The 23802-nt window shown below is 37.3% G+C and overlaps 2 protein-coding genes across 4 annotated transcripts; one reads left to right on the forward strand and one right to left on the reverse strand.

Annotated features, from left to right (window-relative positions):
• Positions 1-17: 17 nt before the first annotated feature.
• NDUFAF1 (NADH:ubiquinone oxidoreductase complex assembly factor 1) lies at positions 18-9356 on the forward strand. Of its 2 annotated transcripts, none has more exons than XM_026709904.2 (5): positions 18-586; positions 1685-2262; positions 5348-5533; positions 6125-6199; positions 8788-9356. In XM_026709904.2, exons 2-5 carry the CDS (start codon positions 1765-1767, stop codon positions 8926-8928), a joined length of 900 nt encoding a protein of 299 aa, XP_026565689.1. In that variant the 5' UTR covers positions 18-586; positions 1685-1764; the 3' UTR covers positions 8929-9356. The 2 variants fall into 2 exon arrangements, with proteins under 2 accessions (XP_026565689.1, XP_087777921.1); XM_087921795.1 differs by having other exon boundaries at positions 158-614.
• Positions 9357-11309: 1953 nt separating this feature from the next.
• NUSAP1 (nucleolar and spindle associated protein 1) lies at positions 11310-23611 on the reverse strand. Of its 2 annotated transcripts, none has more exons than XM_026709926.2 (12): positions 23430-23611; positions 21124-21174; positions 20652-20825; positions 19800-19971; positions 18795-18890; positions 16767-16879; positions 13889-13948; positions 13610-13797; positions 13055-13236; positions 12678-12791; positions 12176-12266; positions 11310-11837 (listed from the first exon to the last, which is right to left on the reverse strand). In XM_026709926.2, the coding sequence occupies exons 1-12, from the start codon at positions 23520-23522 to the stop codon at positions 11750-11752; spliced, it is 1422 nt and encodes a 473-aa protein (XP_026565711.2). In that variant the 5' UTR covers positions 23523-23611; the 3' UTR covers positions 11310-11749. The 2 variants fall into 2 exon arrangements, with proteins under 2 accessions (XP_026565711.2, XP_026565702.2); XM_026709917.2 differs by having other exon boundaries at positions 13610-13800.
• Between the last annotated feature and the right edge of the window lie 191 nt (positions 23612-23802).

The raw sequence follows: 23802 nt of genomic DNA on the forward strand, positions 1-23802 counted from the left end.
AGCATGCGCCATGCGACGCGTCGGATGTAGGCGTGGCCGGGCGCAGAAAGCGCTACTGACCGTTAGGCCCTCAGTCGGCGGGGAGGGGGGGGCGGAGTGGAGTTAGGGGGCGTTCAATTGGGGGCCAGGCCCGTCCCAAAGGAGCCGTCGTCGGAGGCAGAGGCCAATGTTGGGGTGGTTCCCTTAGATGGGTGTATGTAGTTCTTTTTTGTAACCAGTGAAAGCTTAGGACCCATATTACAGGCGGTACAAAAGCTTGGCCAGGCCCGTCGTTGTAGGAGAGGGCCCGGTGGGATTTGGGAAGCCCCTTGTAATCCTGTTGCCGTTTACGTCAGTTATCTTCGACCAGGCTTAAAAAAAAAAAAGCTCAGTAGACGAAACATTACTCTTTCTCCACCTAAGCATTAAAAGCTACAGGTTTTCCAGTCGGAGGAGAAAACGTCCGTGTTCTGCAGTGCCTGATTGACGCGACGTAAAGAAAACGGAACCTTCGTTATAGGCTGTCGTTCCTTTGAAGAGTCCGGACGACTTTCCGCGTTGGACTCGCCGGCGGAGAACTCGGGCCAAAAGACGCGACGAATGCAAGGTGAGCGAAGGGGATGGCATTTGCAAAGGTTAATTCCCCGTTGGACTACAGTACTCATCACCCCCATGTGGCATTGGTAGAACGTACCCACATATCTTACCCAGGCAATATTGGGAATGAGAATTAAGTGAAACTATTGGTTGCAAGTTAGGGATGAACTTACTACTTTAAGGAAGCAGAAAGCCAAGACGAAGGAGAAGGATAGAAACGGAGCGAACTGAGTGCATTGCCCCACTCGGTGGGGTTGACTGGTTTACAGCTAGCTATCTGGTTTTTCCTATTTAATAATGTTCCTTAAGAATGAATAAATGTTGAAAAAAATATTTTTCAGAGTTTCTGAGAGAAAAGAAACTTCTCAGGATGTGTCTCTCAGTACCCATGGAAAATCTTTTGAATCAGAGGCCCTAATTCTGGAATAAAGGTTTATAAAAAACACATCAAGACTCAGTCAATCTTAGGTGATGCCTGAGAAAGCCAAGCAGAATTTGACCTGGTTAATAGTTGGATGGGGGACCAGCAGAAAATCCCAGGGTTGCAGGCTAGGCTGCAAAACCAAATGTATGGAAAGAAGGTAGTAGCAAACTTGCATGTGGTAGCCCTGACCATATAATCGCCAAAACTGATCTTGACTCAATAAAGTCTTTACCTAGCAAACAGAAGTTTCATGAATGCTTATTAAATAACTAGTATTTTCCAGATTGTGTTCTCATTGCTGAGTTTATGTATGCAGTTCTGTTAAAATACAAATAGAAATAATGCTCTCATTACATATTTATTTTCTTTCATTTCCTTTTGCAGTAGATATCCCAAATGAAAAGGCTGACTGTTTTTTATTGTAAGAATATTGTGTATGTTTAGCTTAATCTGTTGACTGTTTTTTCTTTTCTTCACACACACACACACACACACATTTTGTTTTATTTCTGTTTTATGATAAAACAAAAATATTTTTAAAAAGAATATGTTGTGTCTATTTTGTTTATGCAGCTCTTATGTTTTTGAAAGTGTTACTTAAAGTAATACAGTTAACAAGATATATACATCTTGGTTGAAATTAAAATCTTGGTTTTAAAAACATTTTTATTTGTATTATAACAGGTAAAGATAAACTGCATTAATCAGAAATAGATACCAGTATCTTTGTTTGGATAAGGGAAGCGGTTCATCGATATTCATTTATGGCTTCATTTCTCAAGTTGCTGGATTTTCTGTCTTTGATAAACAAACACTATTGCCAAAGTAACTTGTGTAGGACTCTTTCAAATGGTCACCGTTCAAGGTGGTACAGTAGCTATCAGAGACCCGGAACATCTATTGAGAAAATTTCACCACGGAAGACAATTGATAACTTTAAGAAAGTAGCGGAAGACCTCAAAACACAATGTGGGCTTGTAAAGAAAGAGGTAGTTGATTTTGTGAAAGGATTTGACCAAAGCCAAGTACAAGATTATATATTTAATCAGACAAAAGTAATATGGGAATTTCGTAGTGAAGAAGATATAAATAAATGGATACTTGGTTCTGATGCAGCGATTGGAGGGAAAAGTGAAATTTGTATAAAACTAGATAAGAATAAACAGTATGCTACTGTGTCTGGGAACCTCAATACTGCTGTACCTCGTGATGGAGTGACAAAGTATAGTGGATATTGTGCTATGGTATCAAAACCAGAAATGGTGAGTACAATCATATTCACATTTAAGAGTGGTTTATTCTTTAAAACAAAAATGGCTTCCATTTCAAAAACTTCAAAATTCTCTTCTAAAAAAATACTATTCCCATTGTAATACTATTTTTCAAAGTGGAGAATAATAGTTATGCCTCATTCTTAAATATATTGGACTGTACCCTACAACTGTTAACTCTTACTCCTGTTGGGGTGGCATTCAACAGCAGTCAAGAGATAATCTATTTATAACCTGCAGGGCTCTGAAATGATCAGAATGGGATTTGGGGCATTACAGTGATTTTAGGAGAGAAGAGAGGATAGAAAAGGAAAAATATAAGTATGCTTAACTCAATGGGCTTTTAATCACTAACTTGGAATTAAAGTAAACATCTATGTGGATTGTGGTATTATGCTTTACAGACTTGTAAAGTGGTTCCTTGACTCGCAAATAAGCAATTACAAATTGCTCCCACTCAGAATATGCTCAAATAACTCCCTTGTTTAATAACACGAACTACTTTTAACAATCTCTGATTTAGCTGGAGAAAATGCCACATTCTAAAGTGTCCTTGTGTTTGCTAACGCAGTGAAATACCTTGTGAAATAATATTTAAAATAAAAATTCCCGTTATAAATGCTATAACATGCTTTTGGTTAGATCTATATTATATCAGGCTAAGATTCTCATAATGACTAAATCATAATCGCATTAAATTAGATTTTATTTTTGCTCCACAGGCATTTAAAATGCCATTGTTGATTTATTGTAATGTAGCTTGTTAGTTTTGGCTTTATTTGAGTTGTGAACCCATTCAAACTAACTATTGTTTTTATCATTTGGTATGAACCTAGCCAATTACGTTAAGTTTTGTTGTTAGTCACGAAGTCATGTCTGGCCCATCGCAGGCCCACGGACAACATTCCTCCAGGCTTTCCTGTCCTCTACCGTCTCCCGGAGTCCATTTAAGCTCACACTGACTGCTTCAGTTACTCCATCCAGCCACCTCATTCTCTGCCGTCCTCTTCTTCTATTGCCCTCAATTGTTTCCAGCATTAGGCTCTTCTCCAGTGAGTCCGTCCTTTTCATTAGATGGCCAAAGTATTTGAGGTTCATCTTCAGGATCTGGCCTTCTAAAGAGCAGTCAGGGTTGATCTCCTCTAGGATTGACCGGTTTGATCACCTTGCAGTCCAGGGGACTCACAGGAGTCTTTTCCAGCACCACAGTTCAAAGGCCTCAATTCTTTGGCATTCAGCCTTCCTTATGGTCCAACTTTCATAGCCATACATTGCAACTGGGAAAACCATAGCCTTGACTTTTGTTGGCATGGTGCTGTTTCTGCTTTTTAGTATGCTGCTTTCCTCCCCAGGAGCAAGGGTCTTTTAAATTTCTTGACTGTAGTCCCCATCTGCGGTGATCTTGGAGCCCAGGAAAATAAAATCTGTCACTATGTCCATTTCTTCTCCATCTATTTGCCAGGTATTGAGAGACCGGATGCCTTCACCCGCATCAAGAGGCTCTTTAGGTCATCTTCACTTTCTGCCGTTAGAGTGGTATAATCTGTATATCTGAAGTTGTTGATATTTCTCCTGGAAATCTTAATTCCAACGTGACTCATCTAGCCCCACCTTTCTCATGATGTGCTCCGCATTTAAGTTAAATAGGCAGGATGACATTATACAGCCTTGCCGAACTTCTTTCTCAATTTTGAACCAATCAGTGGTTCCATGTCCAGTTCTCACTATTGCTTTTGATCAGCATATAGGTTTCTCAAAAGACAAATAAGATGGTCTGTAATTTGTTATGATCCACACAATCAAAGGCTTTAGCATAGCCAATGAAGCAGAAGTAGATGTTTTTCTTACATTAATTAGGTGTTATTGAATGATGTGGTTTAAAATAAAGTGCAGTCAGCCATTATGTTAAGAATTTAAATCTCAAAGTTTAAAAAATGTTAAGTTATAATTTTTCACAAGATACAGATTTCTTTTTTAAAAAATTGCCAAACCTGTTCTTTTTGTAATATAGTTTTGCTGTTCAATCTTGTCAATGGTTGCTCAGAAATAAAACAGCTACATTTAATGGAGTCTAATCTTAAATAAATTAGCTGATGCCAGTATGTAGCTGACTTGAATGATCTTGAAACACTGAAGAGGAGGAGGAGTCAGCAGAGACTGCTAGGAATCCCAACATTGGATAAAATCAAGTTTAAAAAAAATTCTTGTAAGAAGGCCAGAGCAGTTCATTCCCCATTGTTGCTAAGAAAAAACTTACAAATATGCCCAAATAGTCACCAGGATTCAGGTTTGTCTTGAGAGAAATTTTGCCTTTAATCTTAGGAACAGTTTATTGAGCAGATACACATGTGAACTTTGTTCCTTCTCAGTAAGAAAAAAATATTTTTGAAAGTTTTTTTCCAAATGTTTTTTTTTAAAGTCCACTTCATAGCCATTTTGTCTATCCTTCAACTGCATTGGGGGTATGCAGATTATTTGTTTTCTTTTTCAGTGATAGTGATTAATAAGCAAATTGATGAGGTTTGTAAAATTAGACAGTCAGTTACTATTTATTGTGAAGTAGTACAGTGTAACATGTCAAAAGTTGCTGTGTGTTGTTTTGGGAGCAGATGTCTCTAGAATTTTTCTGTCTGATGCACTAATGTTGCATTCTGTTACCCTCAAGTGTCACCTATAAGCACAGGCATATTGGTCTAAGTGTGTGTGGAAATTAGCACTGTAACCACAATTTTACTCGCCTGGAAATTTAGATATATATCTTGTCTATGAATAATTGAAAAGTTTTCTCAACTAGGGTAGGGTAGATACAGATTGTGTTAGTGCAATCGGGTTTGTGTATGTGTGTGTGGTTGTGTTCAGTTGCTTATTATATGATAAATATCTGATGAGGAGGTATTAATGTTTATGACAGAAACCACTTGTCATGACAGTTATGTGAAAAGGATAGAGCAGATTAATAGGGGGGAAAAAACACTGGGGAACAGAATATTAAGAAAGACACATATATAGGAGAAGAAAAATTTGCCAAGTGTAATAATTGGTGAAATACTAAAAATAATACTATATATTTTGGCAGCTTGCTTTTCAGCGCACAAAGTTCCATGACTGGTCAAATTTTAATAGTCTATATCTGCGTGTCCGTGGTGATGGTAGACCGTGGATGTTAAACATCAATCCAAACAAATACGACCCTACTTCAGTGAAGGATTCTTATAACTACTTCATATTCCCCCGAGGGGGGCCATATTGGGAGGAAATTGAGGTAACAATTATGAGTTTTTTGATACTATTATAGAAAATACAGATTCTGATATTATAAAAAATGGGCAAGCAAGAATCTCTGATTTTAAATTTTTGAAACATGAAAAAAGGATAATTTTCTTATGTGATTTTTTTTCCCTTGAATTTTTTGTAAGACTTTGAGAATGGCCACTTACCCATGGAGTTCTACTATTCTAGTTGCTATAGTACTTTTGGATTGAAATTAATATTTTTTAATAAAAACTAGCATATAATTGCCTATTTAACTGTAGTCAATTGAGACAATTTACTATGCAAAAAAGTACTGAAAAGGTTGTATGTAAGAAAGTAAGATTGGTTATATCAGGAGAAACTTAAAAAATGGGTGAAATGCTATAGAGACTGGTTACTTAAGAAATGTGTGTGGTAAAACAGTCAGGAAAATAAAGGATGTTAATGTATATTGAATAGAAATGTCAGTGTTCATAACAAGATATATAGTATATTGTGGTTTTGTCAAAAAAAACAAAAACAATGTATGAAAGAAAAATGTATTAAAAGAAATATTCAAATACTCTCATTTTTCAGCTGATATGTAAATTCTTTATAACAGGTACCATTTTCTAAGTTCTTTTTTACAAGCCACGGGAGAATCCAGGATGGCCAGTATGAAATGTGGGTAGATAGGGTAAGTGGTTTTTAAACTTGCTATTTGAAATCACATCTAAGATCTGTGATCAAAGTTCCTAATTATTTTATTCACTGAATTTGATTTATATCCAGCCTCTTTGCTTAGTAGGGATCAAGGTAGCTAACTAATTAGACTAAAGTAACTAGAATGAAAAAGCAGTGTTAAAAACTAAGTAAAATAATATATATGAATTATTATACTCACTATTATCAATTCCAGAAGATTATCCACTTGGGAAAGAAATGTGTGTTTATACATTTCCTGAATACTTTCAGGAGTGTTTATTACACCCAATATTTTGTTGTCAAGAAATGTAATAAGCATTTCCTCCTCATCCACCTCATTACAGAAAACACTGAAGAGTACATCATCCAGGAATAATCCATGTGGCACTCCATTTGATACCTCTCTCCAGTTTGATAAGGAGCCAGTATTTCATTAGACTTCTCAAGTTAGCTGTGCACAAATTACACCATTCAGACCATATTTAACTAGCTTGTTAATCAATGTCATGAGGATTTTTATCATATATTTTGCTAAAGCTAAGATATGTCTGTAGCATTCCCAATTAATTAAGACAGTTTCTCAAAGAACAAAATGTTAGACCAGGTTGGTTTTTGACAACTTCATCTAACTTAGTAAGTACTGAAATGCTTACAAATGAAATTCTTTATCACTTTTTCTGGAATATTCCCAGGTATGTCAGACTGTTTGAACTACAGATCTTCAGAACTACAATTCAAATGCTAGATCTTCTCTTGTACTATTTTGTGAGGGACATTTGCAACCTCACTACCCTAATATAAAATTAAACTGGCTCCAAATATTGAAATACTTCTAAAGTGAAAAGATATTCCAATTGTCATTTTTCTGACAATCTCAGGTTTCGTTCTGACTATTCATACCTGATGTAACATAGGGAGAGAAAAAGAATCAAATTCTTCATTGTGTTTTCCTCCTTGAATCTCAACTCTAATCACTGTTACTTTCTATCTAAGAAACTAAAACATTAAATGCAAGAATGATCGTTGGATTCTTGGTGTTCTCTGAACTTTGTGGTTTTCCTGAATATATTCCATTATTAACCTAGGCTAAAATCAGTGTGATATAAAAACAAGATCAGCAAACATCGGGAATCCAACCCTGAACTAAATAATAATCTCTACTGTAACAATTCTGCTATCAGGATTCCAACAAATCCACCCCCATTCAAATCATTAAGTGTCTAGCCGCATCTCAGAGAAGAGAAAATTGATTTATTAGAAGTGGACATGTTGGTATTGGCTGGATGCAGCCGATACTAATATACATTTTCCCTCCATTTCCCCCTTGACCCTGGTCTTCCCCCCATCCCTTGGATGTGTATTCTTCAATGGGACACATCCGTCTCCAAGTCATCAATCATGCTCTCCAATAATTTTCTTGCACTCTGGATGATGATCTAGGCACTTAAGGAATGCACTGTTTTCCCCCACTCCCTTTTTCTGGCAGCTAAAAAGACCAGAGGAGTATTTTTTAGTTGACATCTGACAGATCTTCTATGCAATAAATAAAGTGTAATTGTTGAAAGGCAACAAGACTTAGAAGTATGTATCATATAATCCATTCTAGTCAGCTAGGTTTAATGGTTAGTGTTGTACTAAGAGTGGAAAATCTGAGTTCTAGTCCTCGTTTAGGTACAAAAACCAGTTGGTTTACCTTGGATCAGGCATTCTCTCTCATTCCCAGGTTGAAAGCAATAGCAAACTTCCAAAAATACTACTACTAGTACAGGGATTTTGTTCTGTGTACACCAGGACAAAGGAGAGAGAGAAAGAAAATATGCATTATATACATATTTAGTCTTAACTTGAATTCAGTGATATTTATTCTACTAAGCGTGGTCTGGATTGCAGTCCAGATTTGGATAGGCTTTCTTTCAGACACTGCTCTAATTTACCTATAAATTGTTTTATCTTAAATCCATTTTCACAAAGTTTAAGATTTTTTTAATAATTAAAGCAATATACATGTTAAAGTGACCCAAGTTTATTCAAATCTTTGTTGAGGTTTCTTTTAACAGTTAAGGTAAAAAAGGAATTTTAAATAGTTCTTTGAGCTTGCATCAAACCAGGTTTTATAAATGCATTTATGTATAACATGAAGTATTTATCTGATAATTAAACAAAATTAAGGCTTGAAGCCAAGGGTATATTTAATAAGTAGCAATGCTTTATGCTTACAAAAAACAGCCTTGCTGAATTCTTTAGATTCCCCGGGTCACATGTGCCTATACTATGCATTATTTCAGAGAAGTTTTCAATTTTGAAGATGCATAGATTTTTGATGGGGGAAAAGACTGCTGAATCTGGGTACTAAAGGACGAAGAAGAGGTTTGGAACATTTTAGAGTTCTCTGGAAATTCTGTTCTTGAATTAAATAAAGTTTTGAATGTCGCTAATCAAGAACTATGTAGTTGAGGTTTCATCTTGTTTATGAATAAATAATTGTAAAAACATCAATTTAGGCTTAATAACAGGATAAATACTGTATGACTTTAGGCAATATTTTTGTAAGAATAATTCAGTGTTCTTGTTGTTTTACAGATCAGCACATTGGGACTTACTCTGGCTGATAAAGTAGATGGTCCATTCCAACTGGATATAGATTTCATAGGATTGTTCAGTGACAGATCACACACACAAGCATTTCCCTATGAACTCTATGAAAGAAATTCCAAGAAATAGAACAAGTGGAGGAATGTTGTTCCTTTCAGTTTAGAATATTTCTGCAATTGCATGCCATTCAATACTAATCCAGAGTTGGACTTATCAGTGAATACAAGCTACATAAGCAATTAGTTATGGAAAAACAACACAAATCAACCTAGTAAAATGTCTATGATAGTGTCATCTAGCACACAGCTATTTAGCCATCTGGATTTAAACAGTGGTGGGAAATAAAACTAATGTGCACATGCTCCTCAGCCTCCAATTAATAAAAAATGTGTATAAGAAACAGAACTAAGTTTATCCTACTTTTAACATGTAGTTTTCTACCGTTGGTTAGGTTACCTTGACCAAAAGAAAAGTACTGAATTCCTTTTAGCTGAAGGAGAAATAAATGTATTTTATGAATATCAAAATGTTGTACATAATAAATAAATTGCCATCAAGTTGTTTTTGATGTCTTGCAACTAGATATTCTCCATCTATCCCTAACCTATTTTAGATCGTCCAAAATTGTATCCATTGCCACTGTAAGCCCATCCACCTTGCTTTTCATCATTTTCCTATCTTTCACTTTTCCAGCATTAGAGCCTTTTCCAGAAAGCTAGGTGTTCAGATATTGTTTGAAGTAGGATAATTTAAGCTTCATTTGTGACTCTGGTAAGAACTCTGGCCAATTCATTTTGTGATCCATTGAGAGGAGGGGGAGGGAGGGGAGATGGCTATCCACATTCTTGAATCTAATGTTTAAAAGTGTGACTTCGTGTAATCACATCATTTAGCAATGGCAATTCCAAGAGTTCTCATTGCCATTGGTAACCAAATCCAATTGGTGCTTGGACAAGGACTCAACTTGATCCAACCCATTCTCAACATGGTTCCCTCTCCCAGCCCCAAGCTTCAGCAAAGAAAGGGACGGCCTCATTTTCAATTCCCCACACCCACCTATAGCTGCCCTGCACAGTAGCACTCCGCAGTGACGGCAGAAATAAAGGCCTGGGGGCTTTCAGTTTCGGCCTATTGCCTCTCTGGTTCAGCCTGTGTCACTGGACCCAAAGATTGCAACCTCAAACCCTACACTGTGGCCAGCCACTGTAGTGCCGCAGTGCAAAGTCCCAGCAATCCTGTAGGCCCTGCCATAGCCAGGTGACTTCCAATGTTTCACTACAGAAGCATACCCAGCCTTATTTAAGGCAGTTGCTTTCCACACCAGGCCTTTCCAAGGGTGGTTGTGCCATTCTCCAATTATGTGTTGTATTTAGGTTTCAGATTTCTGAAACTTTGTGCTACTGCGCCTATGGTCTCCAAATTGTACATGCTGTTTTCACAATGCTGTGAACTTTCACAAAGCATATAAGGCCTTCAAACATGCTGTTCTCCAAATTGGTCATGTCAGTCTTAAGATTATTTCTGAAGTTATAACTACAGCCAACAGGTTGGTTGCCCTTAGAGCTCAAATACCAAAATGATTTATTCCTGGTGAATTAACATTTAAATAATACAAACTTCTGTGTGATAACTGAAGATATTTTTGTAACAGACAGAAAGGTGAGAAAAGATTTCCACATTTGGGGAAAAAAAGCCTATAAATGCAAAAGGCAATTCTTTTCATCTTTAGTTGATGTAAAGTATTTTCTAAATGTAGAGTTTAATATGAGCAGGAACTTTGATTTAGATAATGCCACTGAAGAAACGGTATAAGCAACCAATTAAAAGATTAACAACTGCTTGATAGAACTCTCTAAAATTTCACCTTAACTTCTGTTGCATAAGTGATTTCCACTCCTTTCCTAATTTGGTCCAAATACAAAAGACTAGAAAAAGCACAATTGTATAAACTATGTAATCCATTATCACAAGCATCAGTAATGTGGATAAATTACTGTAGGAAAAATATTATTTTATAATTATGCTATAAGAACTTAATGAAATTTAATCTACAGTGGTGTTTCAATAAATAAATGAACAGGGATAATGTTTTTGGCTAATTTGTTTATCGTTTGAAATGGTATTGAAAACATATCACATATTAAGTGATATTTATACAGAAACAATAAAAATACAAATGGGTTCACATTTTAATCCTTGCTGTATAAGGAAAAAAGTTGGGGATAACTATGTATCTTTTGAAATCAGTTTAGAAACCTTTTTTACCAGTTTAGGAGCTGGTTTAGTAGCTAAGATCTATTTTGAGTAAGAAATACCAATATTTTATCTAAATATACACTGTATTCCAATTGGGGAAAATAGAATAAAAGTTAAGCTTTTATTTCTATCATAGACTTAGTTGCAGTAGCTTTTCTTTTTGACATGCTAATTAACCTCCTTTAAAAAGAAAAATCTGGTCATCAGAGTTGACTGACAAAAGTTGACAACGTATGACGAAGCTGTATAGTAAAATTAAAATGAACTTTTATCTATAAACACAATTATTTTAATTAGTACATTAAGACAATTTTATAAAAAAAATCTCATTAAATGAATTTAAAATTTGCTCTTATGTCCAGAAGATTGAATTGTTTGATACAATCAACTTCGATCCAGTTGTTGAGAAATGTCTCCAGACAATTTAGGATATAGTTAAGGCACTAAGCAGATTTGAGAGAAGAAAAAATAGCTGCCCTTTTGAAAAAAAATGTCTAAACCTTCTAAGACAATAGCATTAGCTATTAATTATATAGCTATAACTGAATATAATAGTACCAAGGTTCTATGTTCATATTAAAATAAGATTACTCAGTCTAGATAGCTTAAGTACTTCAGTGCAGAGATGAGAATTATTTACAAGATAAAGATTTTCAATAGTAAGATTATTTACAGAACAATTTGAAAGTCAGCATTAAGCAACAGTCAACCGCCTCAGTGTGCTAAGCTTTTGGTCTTTTCTTTGTTTTCTTCCTTGTATGTGTTTCTCCCGTCTCTCTTCTCTGTTAAACAAAAGAATGACAAAATAATGTTAGCATTAATGCACAAGTAACTAAAATGAAGGCAAACTTAATTCAACTATTCAAAACTTCATACAGTAAGTTTTCTAGCTACTTGGCAGAAATCCTTGCCTTTGTGTGATCTAATGTTTGGCACATGGCCATCAAACTACTTTTAAGGAATATACTACACAGAACTGCATTTGATCAAATTTCTAGGACTCTAAAAAGAAAAAGGTATAAACTTCAAAATTATCCAAGTGTTAATTTAATGAGGGCAGAGGATGACATAATAATGACAGCACTTGACAGGACTTTAAGAACTGACATTATATACTTGCCTGGTTTGAAGAGGTGGCTCTTTGTAGTATTTCTTGTGGGAATATAGTTTCTGGTGATTCTTGCTAGGGTCGCCCCATGGCTTCAGTTTTCCTATTTTGATGTAAGGAAAATGTGTTACTTGTCTCCTATTCTCATCTGCTGCATCAAGTAGCAAATATTTCCCGTGTTTCTTTTGTGAGAAGATTTTGCCTATGTGAGGCAAGTTAATACATAGCCAAGAAACAAGATACTTTATTAGCAATAGACCAGCCAAAAATATACTTGTGTGAGATAAGAACTCAAAAAGCAAGGAATGTAGCTTGTTTTAACTTAGTTTTCATTAATATGTCAAATTACATGATAGATTAAGTTGAGATTAATGATATACATTAATATGTATAAATTACCTTTGGAAAAAAATCAAGGCAAGTTGCAGGCAGTATGTGACTATTCTCAATTTGTTTGCAACTGCTGATATTTTCATGCTCTTTTACACTGAGTTATTTTTAAAACTATGGCTACCTTTGTGTGGTTGATAAGTAAGTGGTCTTGATAGACTTGCTTGTAAATCGAATACTGGTTTCTTGGTGCTTGTGGGTTCCACAGTCTGATTTATAAACTTGAAAGGAGTGACAGCTATAGGGAGAAAACCAATGTATTGATAAGCAATAAGCAATAAGACCAAATTTATTACTCATTTAACTTTCGAGTTTAAACTGGGAAATAACACTACAAGAAGTCTTTTTATACCCCTGGTGACAACTAGTATAGTATAAAATTACACACCGGAATCAAAAGGAACATCATCTTGACAGTAAAGATTCTGCATCAATGTCCTCCACAACAATCACATGTAAATGAACTGCATGTTATTAATCATGGTTCTTTGGAAAAGTTACCAGAATTTGTTGAAGTTTCTGTTGTCTGACACTTCGTTGCTTCTCCTTTAAAGTCTTTGCTAGTTATACATTCACTGCTTTTCTGATTATCCGGAGTGCAGTTTTTCAGAAACGAAGATTTCCTAGATGGAGTCTTGATAAGGGAACGCTTCTCTTCATTGTCTTTTGTAGATTCAGAGAACCTAATAAAAACATAGATTTATAGTATTTAATGGCTCATAATTTTATATACACTTTTTCCAAATAACTAAGAGCATATAAAATATTGAAACATTTGAATATCCTAACAGAAAAAACATTGGAATTAACTCAGAATTCTCTGTTTTTAAAACTTTTTGTAGATTCTACATATAATTATTCTCTCATTTTATTTTTACATCATTTTTTACACTGAGAAAATACAAAAAAAATTGACTGTCCAAACAATTTAAAGTATTTTTGTTTATGAAAATATATAAATTTGTATTCTATGACCTCAAATTTGGTAATTCACACATTTCCACATGCAAGCTACTATACTATATAATTACTATATAATGCCAAATATAGTCTTACCTGACATTCATTTTAGTTGTAGAAAGGCTGGTTGAACCGAAAAATGATTTTTGAGACAAAATACTTTTATTTGCAGTGCCAGGGGAATTGCGTATTGAACGTCGCAGTTTTATTGATGTGCCTTTGGCAGAAAGCCAATTCTTTTGAGAAGGGGGACTTAATAAAAGTCCTCTGGGACTGGAACGGACCTGCTAAGATGAGGAACATTTCCACATTTTAGCATATGGTTTAGTTGAAAGTTAGTTTAAAGGGAATTCTTAACAGAAATTTTATCCTTACCTTTGAATTGGTATTTAGATTTTCTTTCTGAGAAGTCTTCGGAGTCTTCTTAGTCAGGATCTGCAATTAGAGACCTAGGATTTTTTTTCCTCTTATCAATTGCTCATAATAAAATACCAGGATGCTTTTAAAAACCAATGCTAGGCATGGAGATAAATTGTCAAACAGAGTCAAAATCTTTTTTAAAAATAGTACTGCTTTTCTTCTTTGCTCCAGCTCCTCTATCACCACAACAAACATTGGAAACTTAAATCAGGAACTTATATTTGTTTTAAGTCATGGGTTTCTTGTGATGTTCAGCCTGAGCTCAATATAGTCGTTGGAAAGGTTCCTGAATTTTGAGAGACTTTTGAGTAGTACATGAAGAGCAACAAAAGAGCAACATGGCCCATAAGCCAGAATCTGACCCAAAATTTCTGTAAACTTAAAAGAAAATCTAAAGTTACTTTATAGTCAGCCCAAAACACAGCTTCCAAAGTTAACAGGTACCTGATAAAGGAGAATATTTGTAGCCGAGGGTTGATATAAGGGGTTCTTGGTAATCTCTGAGCTTGCCTCCGTTTCTTGCAAATATTCCATTACCCAAGGGTAACAGTGCCATATATCAAAAACCTCAGAAACCACCAACAGACTATTATGACCACATGGAATCAGCGTAGCACAGAAACCAATTAGTCCTCTAAAACATCCTAAGTAAACCAAAAGACCCAGCAGTTCCAGAAGAAAAAACAGGATTCATCTACAACATACAATGTAAAGATTGCAACAGCCATTATGTAGGACAAACAGGCAGAAGACTAACTCTTTAATTTCACAAAAATGTGAACAAATGTAGTCATAGTTTCAACTGAGAAACTGATTATCCTAGACCTAGATAGACCCAGCCAAGTCTAAAACGCTATGGAATTTCTTGGAATGTGGCCTCTGATAAATTGGCCATCAATAGATACCTAGATATAAACAATATATATATATATATATATACAGTGCAAAAAGAGACAATCAGCAAGCCAAAAAGAGAGCAAAAAGACCAAAACACTCCCCACCAGAATCAACACCCAGATGAGCATAGATTAACACCAGAACAATCAAGCAAACAATACCCAATCAAGAAACTGCCAAACAACAATTTAACAGCCCAATCAAAGCTCCAAGCGCAGCAACACTCATAGACAAACCAGTGGAATATAAATTGAGAGCAAACCAGATTCATCAGTAGCACTGATGTTACCTACTTTGGGTAATAAAACATCTGCAAGAAAACAACCAACTCAGAGAGAACCAACTACCCTCAAAGTTAATAGCTTCAACAAAAAAGCTGTATCATCAATATTCTAACTAGAGAACCAGTTTGGTGTAGCTTAGAAACCAGGAGATTGTGTGTTCTAGTTCTGCCTTGTACATTAAATCCAATTAGGTGACTGTAGGTCAGTCATTCTTTTATTCTTTCTCAGCCAACATCAGGCTTGGACCACAAGCCAATCAGTCATTTCCTGTCATAACCAATATAGATCAACACTCAGTAAATCAGAAACAAAAAAGCAGATTGCACACTTGCTGGAAAATGATAGGAAGAAAAAAAAAAACAGTACTCTAACCAAAAAGTATATATAGAAACGTTTTCACTTCCTGCTGAAAATCAGACAAGAATTATGACAGGTATCTTTCACCCAAATACATATTTAAGCTTTAGTGCCTTGAATGAAAACATCCTTCTCTCATTCCATCTACTCGTCTCTGAAGCCAAGAAAATAAAGCTCTCAGTATAGTTAGAATTATTTCTGTCAGACGCATTCATAACAGGATCTCCACAAAAGGTTAATTATTATAGACTGAAAGATGACAGCTAGAAGAGTGTCCACTAAACTGAGTAAGATAATCAGGACATAATTCCTACCCTAGCTAGCTCACTGAATGTCTGATCATATGGGAATCACTAGTTGACATGTTAAACAATGTTTCCCACAAATCTGTACAGTCCTTAATTTCTGGACCAACTATGTTTGAAGAAGTAAAATTACTATTGCTTCTTATTCATCATTCTTTAACTGCTTGTTATTTTGAACACAATGGCTTTTCCCTACACCTACAGGGGAGGGGGGTTGTTTATATTTCCACAGCAAGGCCTCCTATGCAGCACAACACAATCTCAGGGCTTTCTCCCTGTTTGTTATATACGTAAGCAGGACACACCATTTGGTATTTGCTTGTTAGGCAAAGATATTATTTGTCATATTGTTATTATTGGAGAACAGGTCTTCAAGAACTGTGAACAAATTGATCCCTTAAAACAGGGCTCTGCAACACTCAAAGAGCCATTTGGACTCTTTTCCCACAGAAAAAAAAACACCGGGAGCCAATAATTTAACCAGTGACTGGGTGGGCATGGCCAACTTGGCGTCACTACCACCCAGTCACTTCCTGCTCTGGAATATGGAGCGAGGTCTCCATCCCCCGCCATCATCTTACCTTCTCAGACCAGGAAGAGTGATGGGAGGGCCCAGCCAGTGGTGGAATCAGCTGACAGGGAGTCACAGCAAAGGGCCAAAAGAGTCGCATGTGGCTCCAGAGCTGCAGGTTGCAGACCCCTGCCTTAAACGAATCATTAGACTTAACCTTTGAAGGATGGAAGTCTGATTAAATTGGCCAGGGTTTCAATATTTCCAGTAAATGGGAAGCTTGACCATGACATAACCGTCCCCATTTTTTGAGAGGCTCACAGAACAAATTGATAAGGCTACGTCCAAAAAGAAGATAGGCTAATTTGTTTTAAAAGGGCATCTATACACCGGTTCTTGTAAATAAGACTGAATGAGGGACATATTGTAATTTAATTCAATTTAATCCATGTAATTGGGGCAGGAAAAATATCACTTACCTTGATCTCATTAACTGAATTGCTGAAATTACACATCATTTTATTTTTCCTTTCAATGTATTCATCAATAGATAACATTTTCTTGAACTGAGCCTCATGAATTTTCTTAAAATCTACAATATTGAAAAGTTTATTATTCAAAATTTTCGTATCTTTATTGCCAGTTCATTATAATATGCAGCTTAATATTAAGATTAAATATTTACCTATACTGAAATAAGTCAGCTATTTTTTTTAAGTAATAGATTCATGGGCAAATGTTTTAAGGCACGGCCAGAGAAGACATACAAATGTGGCAAATTATTATTTTTAAACAAAAAAGTACATTTATTTTGGAATGTTTATTTCAGCTTTTACTCTTTCTAATTTAAACAATACTATAGCATATATAAGGCATACTAAAAGTTGAGTCCCATAGGCCAGGGGTCCCCAACCCCTAGTCTGCAGACCAACACCAGTCCATAGCATGCCTGGAACTGGTCTGTGGAAGTAAGCAAAGCCCCATCCACACATGTACAGGATCTAGGCAGCATACAAACCCAGCCTTCCCCAGTCCACAGAAAAACCACCCTCCATGGAATCAGTCTCATAGCCAATCACATTTCATTAACTTTTAACAAAAAGCTCTAGTTTGGAATATTCAAATGTCATGTGTGAAATTAATAAGAAAGCATTTAGAACAAAGTGGCATCCAATTTGAACATTAATAAATTGCCTGTGGGCCCTCACTTTCATATACCCTGTATATTGTCAAGATTCAATATATACTTTCCCTCTAAGTTCAGTTATTTCTTCTCTTCCTCTAACTCACACCCAGTGTTCTTGCCTTTTTTTCACGATGAAATAACAGAGTTGGATGAGATCTTGGAAGTCTTCTAGTCCAAGCCCCCACTCCAGCAAGAGACCTAATACGATTTCAGTAAATGATTTTCCGATATCTTCTTAAAAATCTCTTATGATGATGACAAACTAGTGGAAGCAAGCCATTCCACTGATGAATTGTTCTGTCAGGAAATTTCTCCTTAGATCTATGTTGGATCTCTCTTTGATAAATTTCCATTTGTTACTTATGGTCCTGCCCTAAAGTGCTTTGAGAATAGGTGATCCCATACTTTGAAACAGCCCCTTAGACATTGGAAGACTGCTATCATATCACCCATAGTCCTACCCTTTGTTAGATAGACATACCCAGTTATTGCAACTATTCTTCATGTTTTAGTCTCCAGTCCCAATCCTATTTATTGTTCTCCTCTGCAGTCTCAACATGTTTTTAGCTCACCCTATCCGCATAGTGTTTTATTCTTTTTTGCTGTCACCAAAGGAAGGACAGAGGATAATGTGCAATTATATGCACTTATATATTATATGCATTCAATCTATTTTTTAAACAGAACACTGATTTTAAATGCCTATAGCAGTGGGGGCTAACCTTTTTGGGATGTGTCAAAAATTGCAAGCACGCCACCACACCCATACTCACGTGCCAGCACCCAGAATGCAATGCACACCCCCTCCCCAGGACTCCCGTGCACACACGCGCAAGCCCCACCCCCACACCTGCACTGCGCCTCACAGCTGATTTTTTTGGCTGGTTTGAGACCTTTTTCTGCCTCCCAGTAGCATATAATTCAGGCTGAATTATAGGCCCGTTTCGTTACTTCCAGTATTACAGGAAGTGATGAAACGGGCCTATAATTTGGCCTGAGAAGCCTTGCAGAGGCTTTTTCCAAGCCTCTGGGAGGCTGAAAAAGGCCCAACTGAGAAAAATCAGCTGTGAGGCATGGGCATGCGCAGTGAGGTAAGTTTGCCTGCAGCTTGCGTGCCAGCACAAATGGCTCTGTGGCACGTGCCATAGGTTTGCCATCACGGGCCTATAGACTAAAGTAATTATTTTTTCATATTGAGGGAGTGTTCCTGGCTGTTGCTGAAAAGTTTCCAATGTAATACATTTTCCTATTTATCTCCAGTCTTTTGATTTATAAACAAGTAAACATTCTGTGCATACAGTCATTATATTTACACACATACCTGGGGTGGTAGAAATTATTCCTTTTCTTCCCAATTTAGACTTGCTTCCTGCATTAGTAGTTTTCTTTCCAGAAAGAGAATCCAGTAAAATTTTACCTGCGGTAAACATATGAAATAATCAACAAGATTCATAAACTCAAATTTTAAGTTGGTCAAACTAAGTTTTGCATATTTCCACCAAGCATCCCAGTTCATGTGTTCATTCAGCATTAAGTTAGATTATTTCACTCAAGCTGCTAAGTTAAAAGGTAAAGGATACAAAGGTATTTTTAAAATCAGTTTGTTATTATACAAGAAGTTTTTGCTTAATGACCCTAATTGGGACTGAAATTTCTATTACTAAACAAAACAGTCATTAGATGAAACTTCATGTGAAAACACCACTTGGCAACAATGGTTCCAACTGAGTCATTAGCCAAATATTTTACACGTTTCTGCCTTGGGAAGTGGCAGTAGCTGCCTCAGCTGGACACGTGTTGTCAGCAATGGGAGGAAAATAAAGGTCATCCGGAAGCAGTGGGGATAGGAAGCAGTGGCAATAGGTGAAGTTTTAAATGCAGGCAAGCTACCAAGCACCCAAATTTTTTATCATGGGACTATGGGGTGCAGCAATGGTCATAATTTTGAGGATTGATCAAAATGTTTGTTTTACTAAAATCATAATTTCAAATCACTGAACTAATGGTTAAATAAGGACTACTTGTAGTAGGTACTATCTGCTTGAAATATGGGTTATCTAGTCGGAGTTAAAACATACTACAAAATACTGCACATTTATAGTATCCAAGCTTCCATCACATTAAGTTTAGGGCTGGATTGTTAGACAGGACAACACAGAATACTGTTGCTCTCAGATTTTGTTCCCTTCAATCTACGTTCATATTCTGAAAGTTCTATGTGATTTTACAGATGACAAAAGTGAGTGGCTAAGATTAAATAAGTTGCCCACACACTTGTCCTAAATGGCAAAGCAAAACAAGTATTCCACTTATAAATGAAAATTACTTTCAACTCCTTTTTGGCTAGTAGAATTTCTTGCTTTTCGCTGACATGGAGTGACAAAGTCTTCTAGGTTTCCTGCTCTTCCACTTCTTGGTGATTCATCATTTTGGTTTATCTTCAGTATCTTTTCAAATCCTGCTTCCGGGCTCCCTTCACAATTTAGCATTATCGGAACCTAAAGTTCAAAAATATAGGTCAAATTGTCTCTTCCTTCCACTATAAATGCTTATTTAAATACAAATAGATCTATTGATGGTTCTTTAATCCAAGTGGAATTTTATATAAGCATAAAATGGTGAATGGGATCTTACATATATGCAGGCAGTGATAGCCCCTATTCCACATTTCGTTGCCTGAAATTCCCTCTTCCCATTTAATGATCCGGGACAGGTGTCCCTAAGCAATGCAGTCATGCTTTAAACACATTGTTTAGTGATGGCATTCCCAGGCCAAATTGCCATTATAACCTAAGGATTACCTGTATATTGAAATAAACTTGGGAAACCATATACTGGAGCACAACCTAAAATTGAAATGCTTTGTATCTTATAAATTTGGGAGCACAAAATAATTCCAGAAGAATTACTGGAAGTATATAATGGGGCTTCACCTCAATTTTATCAGACAGGCAATATATCTGGCAAGTTTGAAACACATAATACTAAATCACTCTTGTTCAGCCCGGCTTTAGTGAATAGATTACTAATGTAATAAAGCCAAAAAAGTTCATAAATTATTAAGAGATATATTTCTATTTTATACTCTTCTGCTAGCTCTTGATATTCACAATAAATCAACCTAACTTAAAAACTAAGAACTTTTATGCATCTTACAATTTCATATAAATAGTATCACCTCTTTCTCTGAATCCAGTTCCATTTTTTCTTTGTTAAGTTTTTCTTGTGTAGTTAGCTGGACATTATCTTTTTTCTGTTTTTTACGCCTTTTGGTGATTGTGGATGGAGTTATGAAAATTTGACTGCCATTCTGTTCCTCGATATTTGGGGATGGGAATGTCTTTTTGATACTCTACACAAACAGATATAGCCATTTTATTATCTTCATATTTATTTCAGCGACAAACCATAAGGTATTATTCAACAGCCAATAAGCTGTTTGTTCATACTAGTTCATGCCCCAAAAACTGTTAAGCTAAAGAAAAATCAGATGAACATACCAGTAACATATGAAATTACTTCTATCAGATCCATAGCCACAGAACTAAATGTGTTTTCATTATATGGAAAGAACAGGAGTTACTCTATTTTAAGATACCATTGATAGAGGATATAATGCTAATGAAATTGTCAAAATGTTGTGCCCTTACCGTATTTTCTTCACAGAAGTGCTTCTTTAATGCATTTAACAGCTTGGCTGCCTAAGAGAAAATCATTTGAGAGTAATTATCAAAAAGGGCTGTTTTAAATCAAGTTACCGCAGTTAGATGTAAAAACCTGTAACACTTTATGATATATTTGCCTCCACTTTAGCTGCCTCAAGGATGGGAACCTTGCCTTTCAGCAACCCTTTTAGGTGCTTCCTAGCTCAGCTTCCAGCATATCTTCTGATCACAACTCTCACAATTCTAGTTCTTGACTCTCACCAGTTGAAGGCACAGGATTTCTAATTCCAGCAGCATCTTTGACCTACAAAAAGTGTAGGGATCACAGATGGATCTGGCCTTGGGAAACTCTTTGAAAAAGCAAATCATATAAGCTAGGGAGACGACTACACATTTTAAAAATCCCATCTACCATCACACCCAGATTTCCATCAGTTATTATGATAAAGACAGAGGAAAGATTACATTAAATCAATGTTTTGCAAACTTGGCAAGGTTTAAGACGTGTGGATATTCTCCATGCTGGTTGGAGAATTCTGGGAATTGAAGTCCACATAACTTATCATTGCCAAGTTTGAAAAATACAGTACAGGTAAGTCCTCAACATGCTATGACAACTGAGCCCAAAATTTATGTAACTAAGTAAGAAATCTGTTCAGTGAGTTTTGCCATTTTATGACTTTTCTTGCCGTATTTGTTAAGTGATTCACTGCACTTGTTAAATTAGTAACAGTTGTTAAGTGAATCAGATTTTCCCATTGACTTTGCTGATCAGAAGGTTGCAAAAGGTGATCATATGACTTCAGCATCCTCATAAATGTGAGTCAGTTGCCAATGTAAGTCACATGACCATGGGGATGCTGCAATGGCAGTAAGTGTGAAAAATGGTCACAAGTCACCTTTTTCAGTGCTGCTGTAACTTTGAACGGTCACTATGTGAAATGTTGTAAGTCAAGGACTACCTGTACTAAATCAGACTAGTTCAGCCCTGGTTTAGTGAAGGGACTACTCCCATAATTAGATCCAAGCAGTCTACTGAAGACACAATCCTGCAATCCTGAAACTACAGCTGGGGGGGGGGGGGGGAGGTGTCTGCAACCTTAAACACTCAAAGAGCCATTTAGACTGGTTTCCCACAGAAAAGACAACACCTGGGTGGGTGTGGACAACTTGACATCACTCCCATCCAGTCACATGACTCCCCCAGCCATGCCTACCCAGGTTTTGTGGCTGTTTGTTTTTCTGTAGGAAACTAGTCTCTCTCTCTGGGTCTCTCTTTCTCTCCATTTCTCTGTCTCATCTATCCCTTCATCCCTGAATCCTTCCATCTATCCCTCTCTTTTTCTATCCCTCCATCTCTGCATCCCTCCATTGATCTATCCCTCCATCTATCTATCCATCTCTGCATCCATCTACCTATCTACGCCTCCATCCCTCTCTTTCTACCCCTCCATCTCTGCATCCCTCCCTCCATTTATCTATCCCTGCATCCCTCTATCCATCTCTGCATCCATCTACCTATCTACCCCTCCATCCATCCCTCTCCCTTTCTACCCCTCCATCTCTGCATCCCTCCCTCCATTTATCTAATACTGCATCCATCTACCTATCTATCCCTCCCTCCCTCCATCTATCTATCTATCCCTCCCTCCATCTATCTATCTATCTATCCATCCATCCATGCTCTCCTGCCCAGCTTCACGTGTTGTGCTTGGGCTCCACTTGGGCTGTGGAGGGGGAGTGGAGGCTGGCAGGCAAAGCCAAGTGTTGGGAGATCCATGCAAAATAAGGCAACCCCCCAAGCTGGATCCTGCCGGGGAGACACCCCCTGTTCTCTCTCTCTCTCCCCCCGCGGTGGGGACCCGGGCAGCGTGAGCGCAGCACCCACCTCAGAGGCGGCCAGCAAGCAAACAAATGTTTGCTTGCTCCAGCTGGGAGGCGGCCGGGCTGAGCCCAGGCTCCAGCAGGCAAGAGCGGAGCAGGCAGCACGCACACCCTCCCCGCCGCCGCGATGGCGCTGGGATGCACGAGCTGAACGGTTGGAGCTTGCAAGCCAACCAGTGATGGATGGGACAGAGAGCCGCAGCAGAGGGCCCGGGTTGCCGACACCCGAACTACAGGATCCACGACTCGCATCACGTCCATTTCCAAGGTTTTGTTCTTGGCGGGAACCTATCAAGACGTCCCCTGCTCAAAAGGGTTGGGGACCCGCTGTTCCGGCTCGCTACTTTGTACGCATCTAAAGGCCAGTGTTTTTGCTTTCCCACCCGACCGGCCAGCCCAGGGCTCACCTTGAGGTTAGCCTTCAACCCCGCCGATTTGGCCAGGCACTGCAATTCGCTGTACTTGAGCTCCTCCAACTGAGACGAAGAGAGCGCCTCCATGACTGACACTTCGACGCTCAACAGTCAACTCCTTCGAGGAGACAACGCTAAGATTCAACGGCCAGAGCTTCTTCGGTCCCGCCTCTATTTTCAAACCTCCCAATCGTAGCGAGATCTCTGCTGAGCCCTTGCTGGTAAAACCAATCAGATCCCAGGATGAAAAAAACCCGGGGCGGTATTGTTTCCCTCCCCTCTGAATTCTCACAACTCCATTAGGTAAAAGCGAAAGACGAACAGGCATCTTCTCCAATGAGCGGGGAGAGAGGGAGAGCCGTCCTTG

Source organism: Pseudonaja textilis, chromosome 1, assembly GCF_049901715.1.
Source record: "Pseudonaja textilis isolate UNSWEBS1 chromosome 1, rPseTex1.2, whole genome shotgun sequence".
Classification (NCBI taxonomy): domain Eukaryota; kingdom Metazoa; phylum Chordata; class Lepidosauria; order Squamata; family Elapidae; genus Pseudonaja; species Pseudonaja textilis.